At 31.6% G+C, this 16278-nt stretch overlaps 3 protein-coding genes across 6 annotated transcripts in view; all 3 read left to right on the plus strand.

Moving 5' to 3' along the window:
- Positions 1–16278, plus strand: part of LOC128041188 (receptor-like protein 9DC3) — an 88263-nt gene that overhangs the window by 4836 nt on the left and 67149 nt on the right. For 2 of the 4 annotated variants that reach the window (XR_008195854.1, XR_008195853.1), the window contains exon 2: positions 10243–11800. Coding sequence is in view for 1 of the 4 variants with exons in the window: in XM_052630603.1 (XP_052486563.1) it covers positions 10308–11553 (1246 nt within the window). In the remaining 3 variants the exon portion in view is untranslated. The remainder of the gene's footprint in view (positions 1–10242; positions 11801–16278) is intronic. The other 2 variants (XR_008195855.1, XM_052630603.1) reach the window with 1 other exon arrangement.
- LOC128041167 (transcription initiation factor TFIID subunit 6b-like) lies at positions 1674–5646 on the plus strand. The gene is made up of 7 exons (XM_052630533.1): positions 1674–1829; positions 1917–2065; positions 2145–2229; positions 2327–2451; positions 4764–4795; positions 5146–5345; positions 5378–5646. Exons 1-7 carry the CDS (start codon positions 1674–1676, stop codon positions 5510–5512), a joined length of 882 nt encoding a protein of 293 aa, XP_052486493.1. The 3' UTR covers positions 5513–5646.
- On the plus strand, positions 8601–10266 carry LOC128041168 (receptor-like protein 9DC1). The gene is made up of 2 exons (XM_052630534.1): positions 8601–10163; positions 10243–10266. Exons 1-2 carry the CDS (start codon positions 8601–8603, stop codon positions 10264–10266), a joined length of 1587 nt encoding a protein of 528 aa, XP_052486494.1.

Consider the following 16278-nt stretch of genomic DNA (forward strand, 5'->3'; position numbering starts at 1 on the left):
CTTTAGGGAGTTCAAGTGAAATACAAATTTTTCCACATCCAATCTCATAAATAATCCGTCTTTGAACTTTCACAAAAAAATATTAAATACCCATTCACTTTAATTCTACTATTCTTAAATCAATAAAGTTTTGTGCAAAATAAATGAATATAGGCCACACATGCTTTGAATTTTTAAGTAGTCCACAATTTTGTTCGTTTGTGTGCAAAATTCTACATTGCTTGACAGCCATACATACTAAGTAAATAGACACCCACATTGTTTACGTATTATGAGGAAGAAGACTAAGTCAATCTACTTTGTAATCTCATCAATCTTAATTTTCTCAGTTGTTTAGGGAGTTCAAATGAAATACAAAATTTTGAAAAAAAAATGTATCCAATTTTGTGAATGAAAAATTTATGGTAAAAAGGATTTGGTATGGATACTTTGGCCCGGGTAGCAATACTCAGGGTAAGTTTATCAATACATTGCTTTTGGTTGGAAAGTGGTGTTGATAGGTTATGGATGCGGGGTAGTGTTTGGAATGGCCATGGGATGTGTTGTTTTCCAAACCGGTAAGGCGAAAAGGTTTGTGAATTTGGTTGAAGACCAACATGAGAAGAGGCGAAGAAGAAAGCCAAAATATAGCACTCGCATCAATGGATGAAGAAGGATCTAGTTGGTGCAAATGAAGTTAAAGCATTTGTGCTTTGTCTTCATGATTTCTTATCTGAATAATCTCTGCATTCAAGATTTTGTCGGTAAAAAGCATAATTAAAGTCATTATGTGTCGCAATTCAACATGACATGTAGCGAAAACAGATAAAAAAGTAAAAATCAATAAAAGTTATAGAAAAATTATAAAATATTTCTTTTGGTACAATAATTTTTATAAATTTTTTTACAAAATTTATATTTCTTTACATTTTGTATAATTTTCTTATGACTATAAAATTTTATAATTTTTATATTTCTATATATTTTAAAATTTTTAAAATTTTTATAAAATTTCACAATTTTATAAAATTTCACAATTTTATATATTTTTTAATAAATTTTAAGATTTGAATTTTTATTAAAATTTAATAATATTATTGATTTTAATTTTCTCTAATTTTTAATAAAAGTAGGGACTTAATTGGTTTTTTTATTAAGTTTGAGGGTGTTTTTGATGCATTTTGAAAGTTTAAGTACCCAATTGAGTGCAAAAAAAAGGAGGGGCTTAATTGCTTTTTTTGAAAATGTTTGAGGGCCTTTTTGATGTATTTTGAAAGTTCAAGTTCTCAAATGAGTTTTAAAAAAAAGAACAGGGGTTTAGTTGCTATTTTTGAAAAAGTTTGAGGGTTTTTTGCACCCTTAAACCTCTTTTCTTTTTCTAAATTTAATTTAGAACCAACTTTGAGTAAAGACTTGGGGAATTGAATTAGCAAAATTTCTTTCCATGAAAAAATTTTCCCCTATTTCTTGTCTGAATTTAAAGCAACACAATATTTTTCTAGCAAGTAATAGAAAATGACAGTCAATTAATTCCAAGCATTAATTGACACAAGGGCCTTCATGGTACTTTTACTCCGAAAGTACGTGGCTTTTCTTTTACACAGGGATTTGCTTCAATTTTTTTTGTCAACTCAACATTCATTCATCAACTTTTCTTTTTCAATTGAACATTTCAACATCCCTTATCCGTCCCGATGTCTGTATGGATAGTAGATGTTATTGGAACATGGAATTGGTATTTTGCTTTCCATGCAGCACCTTCTGATGGTAAAATGGCTGAATACAAAGAAGATGGGCTTTCCGTTGATGTCAAATTACCTGTTAAGCCTGTATTATCTAGAGAGCTTCAAGTATGTTGTACATCTTCAGCAACATTTTTATGTTAAAATACATTTTGCACAGAATGATATTAAAAGACTAATTTGGTTGTCATGCAGCTTTACTTTGACAAGATCGTGGACATTACCATGAATAAATCAGTCTCAGTTCTCTTTCAACAAGCATTACTGAGTTTGGCAACAGACTCGGGATTACATCCTTTAGTTCCTTATTTTACATATTTCATTGCGGATGAGGTTGTTTTAAAGATCTTTCATACCTCATTATATATGTGTGTTGCAAAGAACTTTTGGTTGGTTATCTCAAGCTTACAATTTTGCCACATTTTTGAATAATTTCCCTCTCATGTTTGCTTTGATGCGTGTTGCCCGGAGTCTTCTCCAGAATGAACACTTACACATAGAACCTTACGTGAGTTTATTATTTCAATCATTTAGAAGTACACGAACTAATGCAAATATGCTAGTGGTTATTTTCCACCTATCTGATTTTTTAAAATGTTCTTCAGTTACACCAGTTGATGCCATCTATTATTACCTGCCTCGTTGCAAAAAGGTTAGGAAATAAATTCACCGACAATCATTGGGGACTTAGAAACTTCGCAGCAAAGCTAGTGGCATCAATATGCAAAAGGTGAAGATTTCTTTTCTTTTGGACTTATACATGCATATTCTTTTGGACTTAATTTCGAGCATAATGATTTGTATAAACTTTCCAATAGCTTGGAAAGCGAAAAAAAAAACAAAAAAAAGAAGGAAAAAAAAGAAAAAAAGAAGAAATAAAAAAAGAAAATAAAAGAAAAATAATACTCCTCTGATATTAATGTTAAGAGTGAAAATTGGGGTTGTACACCGGACAAAGTAACCGGAATATGGTGCTTGGGTTGTCATCATGTCTCGCGTAAAAAGGTCTGTGTGACTGCCCAATTTCTTTGCACTCACTCCACTAACTAAGTATCACGAGTAGGGCGAAATAACCCGCTTAGAGACATTTGAATTGAGTAACCGGAACATGGTGCTTGGTTTGTCATCATGTCTCGCGTCAAAAAATTTGAAAATGTCCTAAGTACAAAAATAAATAAAATGAGGGGCACTCTTCCTTATTTCTTAAGCTAGGTTAATATGTAATGACTAAATTGTTGAATTGTGCAAACCATGGGGGTCAAGTCCTATTATGGAGGAAATTTTTTTCCTTTTGCAGATACATGCATAATGCTCGAGGACTAGCATGGACTAAGTAGGGGGATTTGATTAAATGCTAAAGTTACATATTTTATGTAATTAAATTGGTTAATTTATGAGAGTGCACCACTAATTTTTCCATGTTTATATTGAATTTTGTGCAGGGATGCAATTTTGGGCTAAATAGAAAAAAAAGGAAACAATTGGGCTAGATTGAAGAAAGAAGCAAAGAAGGAGGGCCAAAGTAGAATTTTTCCGAAATTAATTAGCTGAAATTTTTGTTGACTTAGTGGGAGATTATTTTGGGATTTATTTTATATCATGGAATATTTTCCCTTGATTTTCTATGTTGGTGGCTCTTAATTTAGTAAGGCCATTAGTATAAATAGATGCTATATTGTTCATTTTAAGTATCAATCAAAATATTAAGCTTTCATCTCTCAATACATTTTCTCTTTTCCTGTCACGAATTCATTTGCTGCCATTAGTTTCTTTTCCTTCAATTTATTAAATTTCAGTAGCCAACCACCTTTACTTTCAACTATTCACGAATTTATTTATTGCCTTTAGTTACCTTTACTTTCAATTCCTAAATTTCCAGCTTGTTACCACTTACCATTTACAACTTCTTTTCCAAATTCCCTTTTCATTTCCAGTAGCCAGCCTCCCATTTTACCTTATTTTATCCAATAACCAACATGCCCCAAACCTTAGTTAACTAAACCCATTTTCAGCTTTAGGCCGGAATTAGCCTCGTCAAAACCCGTGAGTTACGAACCCGAGCAAATTAACTCCCAAAATTCTAGTACTTATTATTTCTCCGGATTAAGAGTATGATTTTGTCAACTCACAAAGTCAGACTAACATTAGTCAAAAAAGACGTCGTCTGATTTAGTGTGGTTAGACGTATAGTTGGAATTTCAAAAGGAACGTTTCTAATCAGTTTTCTGTGAACACATTGGCGTGCCAAGTGGAGATTGTTGTTTGGTTCCGTCAAGGGAAGTAGTAATCGGATTTAAATGTCCCACGCGGTTGAGGACATTGGTTCGAGCTAGGCTCTTCTAGAACACAAAGCTGTTGGAGTTCTAAATCACGAACGTTTCGTGGTTGTTCGATCGGTAAGGGTTAGTTATTGGACGTTCCATACTAATTTACACAATGAAGAGTTGGTGTCCGAGGCGTCCTTGGTAGCTATAACTAGCTTATTGGAAAAGAGGAGTTCATCTAATTTCGAGGATCGGTTCAAAGACGAGGAAAAACCCGTGCCTAAAGCTGAGCTTATTCTAATTAATTTTTCTTCATATTTATTTAACTGATTTTATTATTTTATTTTCAGCCTTTACTTTTCACGCATTTTTTCCCTGTTTAGTCTAGGTTCCAGATTTTCAACTTTATTCTCCCCCCGAACTTCTTGGGCACGACAACTGCCCTGACAAAAATTTGGTCGAGAAAGAGAAACAATTCGCAGTAAACCCAGTCTCTGAGGGATCAACCGTACTCCCTATACTGCTTAAATTGCAAATTAGGCGTAGGTTTATATTGGTGGATTCGACATCCATCACTTTTCTTTTGGACTTGTACATGCATATTCGTTGTTATGAATTTCAGGTGTCTGATTTTTTAGTTATAAACTTGGATCTATTCTTCAAATCATGTGTATATAATTTTTATGCTATTTCACACATGCAAAACAAATGGTGCGAGCGTGCATCTGTAAAGTTTGTCTTTCATATGTTTGGCTAATGCTTCTTCTTCCATATGTAGGTTCGTTTACTTATACTACCAAATCTTGAAGCGTATTTGTAGCTTCTTGAACCTGAAATAAAAAGACACGAGGCCTGGTGTGTTTATGGGGCCCTGCTGGTAAGTTTAACATCAAATTTGGTACCAGTTAATGAGCATCGTTTCATTTATTTGCTGTAGAACTAACAACACTACATAAAATTTCCACTAACAGCGTGTAGCTGGACTGTGCATGTATGATCGGCTTAAAATGTTCCCCAGTTTGCTAGCACCCCAACTCGTCCCGTCTGGAAAAGTAACAACAAAGTTGCGACAAATATGATTTCTTCGAACCATCATATTTACACTTAATCCACAAGTCTCTTCTCCCCCTTTACGATATTCCTTTTTCTGATCAATCAAGATAAACGAAAAGCAAGCACTGGCACCTTGATGCAGCAGCAACCACCTGCCAAGAAAATAGCAACTGAGAGTGCAATAGGTATGATGCCAATAAATTCCATGCAAACTGATTTACAAGGGGCAGTTAGCGGCTTTTCTACCACCATAGGAGGTTCCAATATTGGTGTATCATCAATGTCACGGCCGTTATCAAATGATAACATGCTTGGAAGGGAGGTTGGGGGTCGGTTTCAAAGACATCAACCGTTCTAGCTCAGGCTTGGAAGGAAGACACAGACCCAGGGAACTTGTTAGCATCATTATTTGAACTTTTTGGTGAAAGTATGTTATCATTTACTCCCAAACCTGAACTTTCATTCTTCCTTTGATTAAATTTCACCTCCAAAAGCTATGGTTTTTGAAGGAATTTGTGTAAATTATCCCCATAGTTTTTTTCAGTCTTACTGTGTTTATCTTTATAAGTCTTCTTTTTTTTCCTTGCTCATAAATGTATTGTAGTTATAAAAAATATAACTTTGGATTTTATTTATATTAAATTTTAGGTTAAATTCTGCTATTAGTCTCTGTACTTTACGAAAATAAAATGATAGATTTAGTCCTTATACCTTAATTTGATCAATTTTAGTCATTGTATTTTTGAATATCAATTTTAAACCATTTACTTTTTGAATTTTGAAATTTTAGTATTGATTCAAATAATATTAATAATTAAATCTGCTTATTTAAATTTAATTATTAGTTTTGTACTATGTAGAAAATTATAGATTTAATCCATATTTTCAATTGGGTCATTCCAAGTCTTTATACTTTTTAAATTTTGAAATTTTAATATTGATGCAGAATGCGAGTTGATATTAATTAATTAATTTTTTAGCAAGTATATGTAGAAATAATAAGTTGGTATGTCATTATACTTAAAATAATATATTGTCTTAACCCACCTAAATTATCTCTTTTTCCATCTGGGGACCTAAATTTTTTTGGGGTCATAAGTGGTACCTAAACTACTTTTTTTCTCCTTCAAATTAGTATCTTCATTAGTTAAACCGTTAAAAAAAAAAGACTCGAGCAACAAATTAATTCCTAAACAATGCTCTTTTTCCCAAGGTGCCTAATTTTTATTTTGGTCATAAGTACTACTAAAACCATTCTTCCGTTACTCATTTTACACCAAAATATTATATCGGCTAAAAAGATTCTAACAAATAATAGATTGTATGTCATATAAACTTTTAAAAATAATTATTAATTAATTAATTTTTTATATATTTCTTTCTTATTCCTTTATAATGTTTGACAATGCCGATAATGTTTGAAATTGGCCCAGTTGAGGTCAAAAGGTTGGCGATTAATTTTGGTTTTGAATTTCACCACCTACTTCTATGACCTGATGGGATCGAAAATGTTCTTTCATCGATCAAAACTAGTGTTTTCAAAAACAGATTGATTCAACTGCTTGGATAGGAAATCGGTCCGGAAATAGGGGTTGAATCGATTGACTTGCGAACAAAAACAAATCAGTTGAATTAAGCTAAAAAAACTGGCTGAACTAGTTCTCCCCATTTATATATATAAATAATAATAGTCTTTTTTTTTTTACTACATGTCAATTTTTAATTGATTAATTTTTTTTCATATAAACTAAAAGGTTTGACTAATGACGGAGGTACCAAATTATAGTCTAGGTACCAATTTATGGGTTAAGCCTATTTCTAAAATAGACTTTTGACTAATGGCGGTAGTAACTTGGGAAAAAAAAAAGTAGTTTATGTACCACTTGTGACCAAAAATAAGTTTAGGTACCAACATGGGAAAATGGGTATAATTTAGATACCGATTTATGAGTTAAGCCTAATATATTTGTCGCATCATTTTCTGAAAATAACAGAACTTAATAAATTTAACGGTTATTGTTTGGTGATGATTAAAATTTTAAAATTTGAAAAGTACATGAACTAAAAATGACCAAATTAAAGTATAAAGATTAAGTCCATAACTTTTGCAAAGTACAAGGACTAATTGCAGAAATTAACCTAAATTTCATATGGGTCAATTACAAAAACAATCACTAAATTATTCATTTAGTTCTAGTCTAGTCACTCAACTATAGAGGTGCTCATGAGCCGGGCCAGGTCAAGCCTAAGCATGATATTAACGTACTTTATGCTTGCTCAAGCTTGGCTCGGCTCGAAATATGAGCTTAAAATTTCGCCTAAACTCATCCATATTTGCAAAAGATTAACCCAAGCTCATTTTAGGCATGCCCATATAATTTTTAGTTTTTTTAAATATTTATATTATATTATTTTAATATTTAATAGTTTAAACATTTTTTATTTATTGAAAATTTTTATATAGTCATCTTAACATTATTTTAATGTTTACATTATAGTATTATTATATATTTAGTATAAGTTTATTTTTTTAATCTGTTCTAAATTATATAATATAAAGTATTATACACTTAAAAACGGGCCGGGCTGGGCTCGGGCTTTGAATGTTCAAGCCTGAACCCAACCCATATTTTAAATGGGCCTAATTTTTTTACCCAAACCCAATTTTCGGGCCTAATATTTTTACCCAGACCCTCCCAAATTTTGGGCCGCCCTTGGGCCTTGGCAAGTAGCCCAACTCATGAACAAGTTTACTCAACTATTTATTTTTTCAATTTAGTTGGTAACCTTTTCGAAAGTAAACATTTTAGTCACTCTCCTGTTAGTTGTTGTTAAATGAGTGATGGAAAGTTGATATGGGCTTTTTTTATTAGTCTAATAACAAATTTAGCCCTCCAATGTTTACACATTCTATCAATTTAATCCTAAATATAAAAAAAAATCAACAAATTTAGCCCTGAATGTTAACAAAACTTGTCATTTTAGTTCAAATCCTAAAAATTTAATAAATTTAACTCTTAATATTTTCAAAAATTAACAATTTAGTTCTAATTCTAAAAATTTTAATATATATATATATTTAAAAATATTTTAATCCTCTGTCCCACCTTTTGATTTTTAGATGAGCTAAAATAAAAAATATCATTATGTCTTTTGTTTTAATGCTAAAAGAGATTAAAAAATGCAAAGCTAAAATGACTTTTCGTTTGTAAAGTTAAAAATGCTAAATAAATCATTATGTCTTTTTAGTTTTAATTTTTACTTGATTAAAAAGAAATAATTAACGAATGAAAATAATTATTCCCAAATAAATTTATCAGAATTTATAACAAATGAGATTTTAGATTTAAATTATGAGACACATATAAGTATACACATTTTTATGAAATACAAGATTTTACTAAAAGAAAAAGCATCCAATTTTAAGAATGAAAAATATATGGTAAAAGCATCCATAACTTTTCAATGTAAAAGTAAAAAAAGACTGTAACACCAATGTTGTGGTATTATTTGTTGCCTATAAATACCATTCCTATCCTTCATCTTCCTCTACCAACATAACATGGCCCCCTATCTCTTTCTCTGCCTATTCCTCTTCTTTCCCCATCTTTATGCTTCTTTTTCTTCTTCAGGATCTCACTCCTGCTCTTCACTAATCCAGTTCAAGAATTCTTTTTCCATCACTCAGACAGAGTATGCTTCTTTCTATTGCGATCGTGTTGCTGGTCTTAAATCTTATCCCAAGACAAATTCATGGAAGGAGGGTACAGATTGCTGCTCATGGGATGGGGTCACTTGTGACCACCTAAATGCTCATGTTATTGCCCTTGACTTGAGCTGCAGTTGGCTATATGGCAACTTCCCTTCCAATACCACTCTCTTCCTTCTTCCTCACCTTCAAAAACTCAACCTTGCCTACAATGATTTCAATGATTCCAAAATTCCATCCGAGTTCGGTCGGTTTACAAGCCTATTCTACCTCAACCTTTCTTGTACAAGGTTTGTAGGAGAAGTCCCATCCCAAGTCTCCCACCTGTCAAAATTGGTTTCACTTGATCTCTCCTCTGGGGGTTATGTACAAACAATTGACAAACATGCTCTGGAGGGACTTGTTCACAACCTAACCGAGGTCAGACATCTGTTTTTGGATGGAATGAACATGTCTTCTGTTAACGCTCATGTCTTCATGAATCTATCCTCTTCTCTAAGGTCTCTCAGTCTTGCTCGTTGTGATTTGCAAGGAAAATTCCCAAAAAACATTTTTGATTTGCCAAACCTCAATCTCCTCAACTTGGAAGGCAACCAAAACCTCAATCTTGATCCTTTGAAGTTCAATCGGAGCAGCAATCTTGAACATTTGGATCTGTCGTCCGTGTCCTTCTCTACAGAATTAATTGATTCAGTTGATAATCTACAGGCCCTAAAGTACTTAGATCTATCAGGAAATTCTTTCTTTCAAGGATTGTCTGTCTCATTCACAAATTTATCATCTTTGGAGTACTTGATTCTTAGGGGCGCAAATTTTTGTGGAGGATTGCCTGACTCGATGGGGAATCTTGTGTCCTTGAAGTTTTTAGATCTCTCCAATTCCAACTTATCAGGACCGCTTCCAAGATCACTGGGAAACCTCTTGCAACTCACTTATTTAGACTTGAGATCAAACAAATTGAGTGGACAAATTCCATTGTCAATTCTAAACCTAACGCAGTTGGAATACTTGGAAATAGCTGAAAATTTTTTAGAAGGTTCCATTCCAGATGATGTAACCGCTTTTCCTAATCTAATATCTTTAGACTTATTTGACAATTTACTCAATGGAACACTTCCGTCATGGTTGTATACTACTCCCTCATTAAATGGTATAGATCTCTCTCAAAATCAATTCAGTGGGCATATCAAAGAATTCCAATCCAAATCACTAGCATTGATACGCTTAGAGAATAATAAACTCCAAGGTCCTCTTCCATCTTCAATATCCCAACTTCTCAATCTTACCTGGCTCGATTTATCCTCAAATAATCTTAGTGGTGTCGTAGAGTTTCGCATGTTCTCAAACCTTCCAAATCTCGAACTTCTTGACCTTTCATATAACAGCCTATCCTTAACATCTAATACTACTTCTACTGTTAATCATATATTGCCTAATCTTACTGGCTTATTTTTGTCATCTTGCAATCTTAGTGAATTCCCCCAATTTTTAAAAGGGCTTAAAAGTTTGGAAAGCTTAGACCTCTCTTGCAACAAAATTGAAGGCAAGATTCCACAGTGGATGCAAGAGGTGGGGAATGGCTCTTTGACTTACTTCAATGTATCTCACAACTCTTTGACAGAAGTTGAGCACTTTCCATGGAAGAATATTGCAGTTCTTGACTTAAGCTCCAATTTGATCGGTGGAAATCTTCCGATTCCAGCTTCGGCGGTCAATGTCTTTCTGATCTCAAATAATAATTTCAATGGAGAGGTCTCTTCTTTAATCTGCAATGCCACTTATCTTAAAATTCTTGATTTGTCCCACAATAACTTGAGTGGAACAATTCCGCGATGTTTTGGAAATTTGAGCAACAGCCTTCAATTCTTGAATCTGAAGAAGAACAAGTTCTATGGGACGATTCCTCCAACATTTGCAGAGGGATGCCAATTGACTAATTTCAACTTAAATGGAAATCTGTTAGAAGGGCCATTGACACCATCCATCCTTAATTGTATTGGTCTGGAAGTGCTAGATCTTGGTAACAACAAGATCAATGATACATTTCCTCATTGGTTGGGAAGTCTTCCACAGCTACAAGTTCTGGTATTGAAGTCAAATCATATGCATGGGCCCTTATGCGTCAATAGCTCCAAGTCTAGCCCTTTTTTCTCTAAAATCCAAATTTTTGATCTCTCGAGTAATTATTTTTCTGGACCCCTACCTGTGAGATACATCAACAGCTTCAAGGCTATCATAAATCTGGAGAAGATTGGGAGTACAATGTCGTACATGGGGGTGAATGATCCTGGAATTGGTGGCTTCTATACCTATTCCATTGGAATTGTTATGAAAGGACAATATATGGAATTGGTGAAAATTTTCACCATGTGGATGATCATTGATCTATCAAACAATCAGTTTGAAGGGGGTATTCCAAAGGTTATTGGGAAGCTTAACTTACTGAAAGGGCTCAACCTTTCTCATAATAACCTTAATGGTGGTATCCCCACCTCAATGGAGAATTTGACAAATCTTGAATGGTTGGACCTATCTTCAAACACGTTGTCTGGGACGATTCCAAATAGATTGGCAGATCTGCCATTTCTTTCGTCCTTCAATGTTTCTGAAAATCAACTCCATGGTCAGATTCCTCAAGGCAAACAGTTCAACACATTTGGAAATGATTCATATGACGGAAACAAGGGATTATGTGGATTTCCAGTCTCGAAAGGTTGCAACATCATTGAGCCACCACCTCCAAATGTGCTTGAAAAAGATGGCTCAAAATCAAACATTACTTTTGGTTGGAAAGTGGTGTTGATAGGTTACGGATGCGGAGTGGTGTTCGGAATGTCCGTGGGATATGTTGTTTTCCAAACTGGTAAGCCGAAATGGTTGGTGAATTTGGTTGAAATCCAACATGAGAAGAAGCGAAGAAGAAAGTCAAAGGATGGCAGTCGCAGCAATGGACGAAGAAGGATCTAGTTAGTGGAAATGGTGTTCAAGTGTTGATGTTGTATCTTCATAATTTCTTGTTTTGAAGTCTTTCAATTTTTTTCCTATGGTGAAAGGTTGCATTGCCATGCATCTGTCTTTATTATTGGTACTATTTGTAAGGGTTTGTTTTAAATGTAACATTTTATATGGTTCAACTATTTATGTCTTCTTTCATGAGTTTCATTTTTGAGTCTCAATAATCTCTGCATTCAAGATTTTGTCAGCTTATTAATTGGTGGATCAATAATCTTCATGCTCATCTCATCATCTTTTTCTCGAGTTTCTTCTGTGTGGAAAATAATTTGGCATTCTGCAAATCTCCACAATGCTTGTGGATTACCTTTGGTTGACAGCTATACATATAAAGGAAGGAAACAAGACCATGTCCAAATTTCCAAAAATTAGCCATTGATTTTTGAACAGTTAAACTTTCGTATTCTATTTTTTAAAATTGTAAATTCTCAAATAATGTAAATTAGTCCTAAAACTCAAGTTTTGAAATCTTTACAATTTAACCCCTTATAGTTTCAAACTTTACTATTTTATGCTCAACTTTCTAAATTTTCATATTTCATGATCATATAATTTAGTTACTACATCAATATTTGAGATTTCACTACTCAAACCCTTACTTCATTTTGGTCCTTACTTCAATTTTATCAAATTAAATCATTTTTCAATTTGAATGCATTGATGCTAAATTGAGGGACCACTAAACAATGTTGATGCGAGTTTAGGCAAAATTGGTGGATCCGATCTCCTTAGTAATTTCTTTGTGGAAGTACCTGCTTTCACAATGCAAACTTGGATAGTTTGTGGTGGACGATGATGAATCATTTCATAGTCAAACACATAATTTTTAAACACAAAATTAACGATATATTGAAATCATTATTGAAATTATAATCAAAATTAATACATGTTCTTTTTATTAGCTTAAGGGCGTAAAAACCCTTCAAAATTTTCAAAAAAAACTAAATTTAAGTCCTGTTTTTTCTACTCAATTGAGCCCTTAAACTTTTAAAATGTATCAAAAATATCTTTACACTTCTTCAAAAAAAGCAATTAAACCCCTTTTTTTTCCCGCTCAATTGGGTACTTGAACTTTCATAATGCATAAAAAAACCTTAAAATTTTTTCAAAGAAACAATTAAGCCTCTATTTTTTCCCACTCAATTGGGTACTTGAACTTTCATAATGCATCAAAAGGCCTTAATTTTTTTCAAAAAGCAATTAAGCCCTACTCTTATTAAAATTAGAAAAAATCATAAAAATAATAAATTTTAGAAAAAATATTAAATTTTAATAAAATTTAAAACTTATTAATAATTTGAATTTTTTTAGAAAATAGTCAAAAATAAAAATTTATAAAAAATAAAATCCATCAAAAGTCCTTTTAATAATTTACTTTAACTATTGATCGTTAAAGTTAACGACGTCTAGTTTTTTCAATTAAAGTTATTATGTGTCGCAACACGACTTGATATGTAGCGAAAACAGATAAAAATTAAAATCAATAAAAGTTATAGGAAAATTATAAAATATTTCTTTTGGTACAATAATTTTATAAATTTTTTACAAAATTTATATTTCTTTACATTTTGTATAATTTTCTTATGACTGTATAAAATTTTATAATTTTTATATTTCAATATATTTTAAATTTTTTAAAATTTTTAAAATTTTAAAATTTTAATAAATTTTAATATTTGATTTTTTATTAAAATTTAATAATATTATAGATTTTATTGATTTTAATTTTTTCTAATTTTTAATAAAAGTAGGGCTTAATTGCTTTTTTTTTTAAAGTTTGAGGGTCTTTTTGATGCATTTTGAAAGTTTAAGTACCCAATTGAGTGCCAAAAAATAAAGTAGGGGCCTAATTGCTTTTTTTGAAAATGTTTGAGGGCCTTTTTGATGTATTTTGAAAGTTCAAGTACCCAAATGAGTGCATAAAAAGAACAGGGGTTTAGTTGCTATTTTTGAAAAAGTTTTTACCCTTAAACCTCTTTTCTTTTTCTAAATTTAATTTAGAGCCAACTTTGAGTAAAGACTTGGAAATTTAATTAGCAAAATTTCTTTCCATGTAAAAATTTCCCCTATTTCTTGTTTGAATTTAAAGCAATACAATATTTTTCTAGCAAATAATAGAAAATGACAGTCAATTCGTTCCAAGCAATACAAAATTTCCAGTCTGGTGGAAAATCTATTAATATATACACACTTAGGGACCATATATATATATATTCCAGTCTGGGTCTTTGTCGTGTTTTGTTGGTTGGCTATGGTCTTGTTGTTGTTGTTTCCACTGCCTGTGGTCTTTGTTTCTAAGTCATATGTGGCCTTGTTTGCTAGACCTTAGTTGCTAAGTTAAAGGGAGTGAATAGAGCACCATTTTCTTCTTCTGCGTGGAAAATAAGTTGGCATTATGCCAAATTCCACATTCATACATATAAAGGAAGCAAGAGCAAGTCAATATACTTTGTAATCTCATCCATTCTTCTTCTTTCTTTAGGGAGTTCAAATGAAATACTAATTTTTGGTAAATCAACTCTTCATTTTTATGGATAAAAATTATATGGTAAAAAGGAAGTGGTGTTAATAATAATAATAAAAGATTAACAATAGAACACTAATAAAGCAATGTAGTCTATGATCTGCACAATATATTACTACAAATGTACCGTACAGAATATTGAAAGAAAACTAATAAAGAAGTTCGAAATTTAAACAATGTTCCGCAAATTATGTTTATGATCTGCTGTAAATTGATATGTTAAATTAGGCTCTCCATCACACTTAAAAGCTTGTTTTCAAGGAATTTAGATATCTTTGTTGTTTTTTTATTTAGTTTTTGTTCTTTATATTAATAAATGATTAGTGTGCATTTTGATACTATTTTGAGACCTGAGATGGCCAAAGGGCACCCGGGGAATCTGATGAGGCTCGTGAGTGATGCAGAGAGCCCATGGTGGCTCAGAAGGAGCGAAAATGTCACCTAGAAAGAGGATATCGCATATCAAAGCATGAAAGTCGTAATACCCATAACAATGTTAAAAACAAGGAAAATTGAGCCATCAACAGTGTTATCGTGATACTGGTTATAAGGTATCGCGATACCCAAAACTCCCAAGGATCCCCAAGACTGTTGTAGATATCATGATACCAAACTTTGGGTATCACAATACCATTGATGAGAGGAGACAAAATATAACTGTAGGGTTAATCCTTTTCCAACATGTCCCCTAACCAAAATTAGACGATCAAGGACAATTTGATCACTGTTTTCAGATCTGTAATTTGCTAGAAAGGGGAAAAAAATGGCTGAACAAAAGGCACACTTAACATTTCATGGTTTTCAATTTTTCTCTTTATTTGAAAACAAATGGAATTTATTTTGAAAATTTTTAAGATTTTTTTAAATAATAAAAATTTGCATTAGTTTAAAAAATTTTAGTTTTAATTTTAGGATATCTTTAGATTTATACATATTTAATTATTTTTATATTTTTTAGATTTAAATGAAGTTGCATATGTATGCACATTAGCAAAGTTAATTGATATTAATTTTTCATCGATAAACAATGTAAGTTTAAGGGTTATTTGATAAATAATGTAGGTTTAAGGGTTAAAAAAGATGAAAAATTAAATTAAGGGCTAAAATAACTTTTTTTTCATTATAAAGCTAAGAGTGAAATGAGTTTTTGGGAAAATTATTCAACATACATGCCTTCAATTTTATGCAATAAAATAAATGAATATAGGCCACACATGCTTTGAATTTTTAAGTAGTGCACAATTTTGTTCTTTTGTGTGCAAATTTCTACATTGCTTGACAGCCATTCATACTAAGGGTACATTTGGTTCAGTGTAATAGAATAGAGTTGTAATCGGTAATTCAATTGTTTGTTTGAATGGAACGGAATAGAACTGTAATAGTATTCTTGTGTTTGGTTGAATGGAATGATGTTGTAACAGCATAAGGAAAAAAACTAAAATGACTAGAATACTTTTAGCAGATTTTTTTTAGGTAGATGATTATTGTTATTAAATTCTAATAAGATTATTATTAAAAATAATTTAATAAAAATAATAAATAATTTAACCATATTTGAAAATAATTATTATTAAATATAATTTAATAAAATTCTTAACATAATTACTATTATATGAATTTACTAAAATCATATTATATAATACTATAAAAATAATATATAATCTACATTATTATTTTTAAACGCAATACATAGTTAATGTGTTAAAATATCATTAGTGAAACAAATAATTTAATTATTCTACAATGAAATATTAGATATTAGAAGTGATAAATAACTTAAGTATAGTCAATCTGTAGCAGTCTCCTTCCTCTTTATTCTTTTGTCTGGAAAAGTATTTGGGGCCAATCTTGACGTGTTATAAGGAATAAGACTTTGTAATCTCATGAATGTTAATAATTTTACCTCTTTGGTAAAAAAAAAAGTAATCAATTTTATGAATGAAAAATATATGGTAAAAAGAAGTAGTTGTTGATCACGAACAACATGATGATTGT

The sequence above is a fragment of the Gossypium raimondii genome, chromosome 5 (genome assembly GCF_025698545.1).
Source record: "Gossypium raimondii isolate GPD5lz chromosome 5, ASM2569854v1, whole genome shotgun sequence".
NCBI classification, from domain to species: domain Eukaryota; kingdom Viridiplantae; phylum Streptophyta; class Magnoliopsida; order Malvales; family Malvaceae; genus Gossypium; species Gossypium raimondii.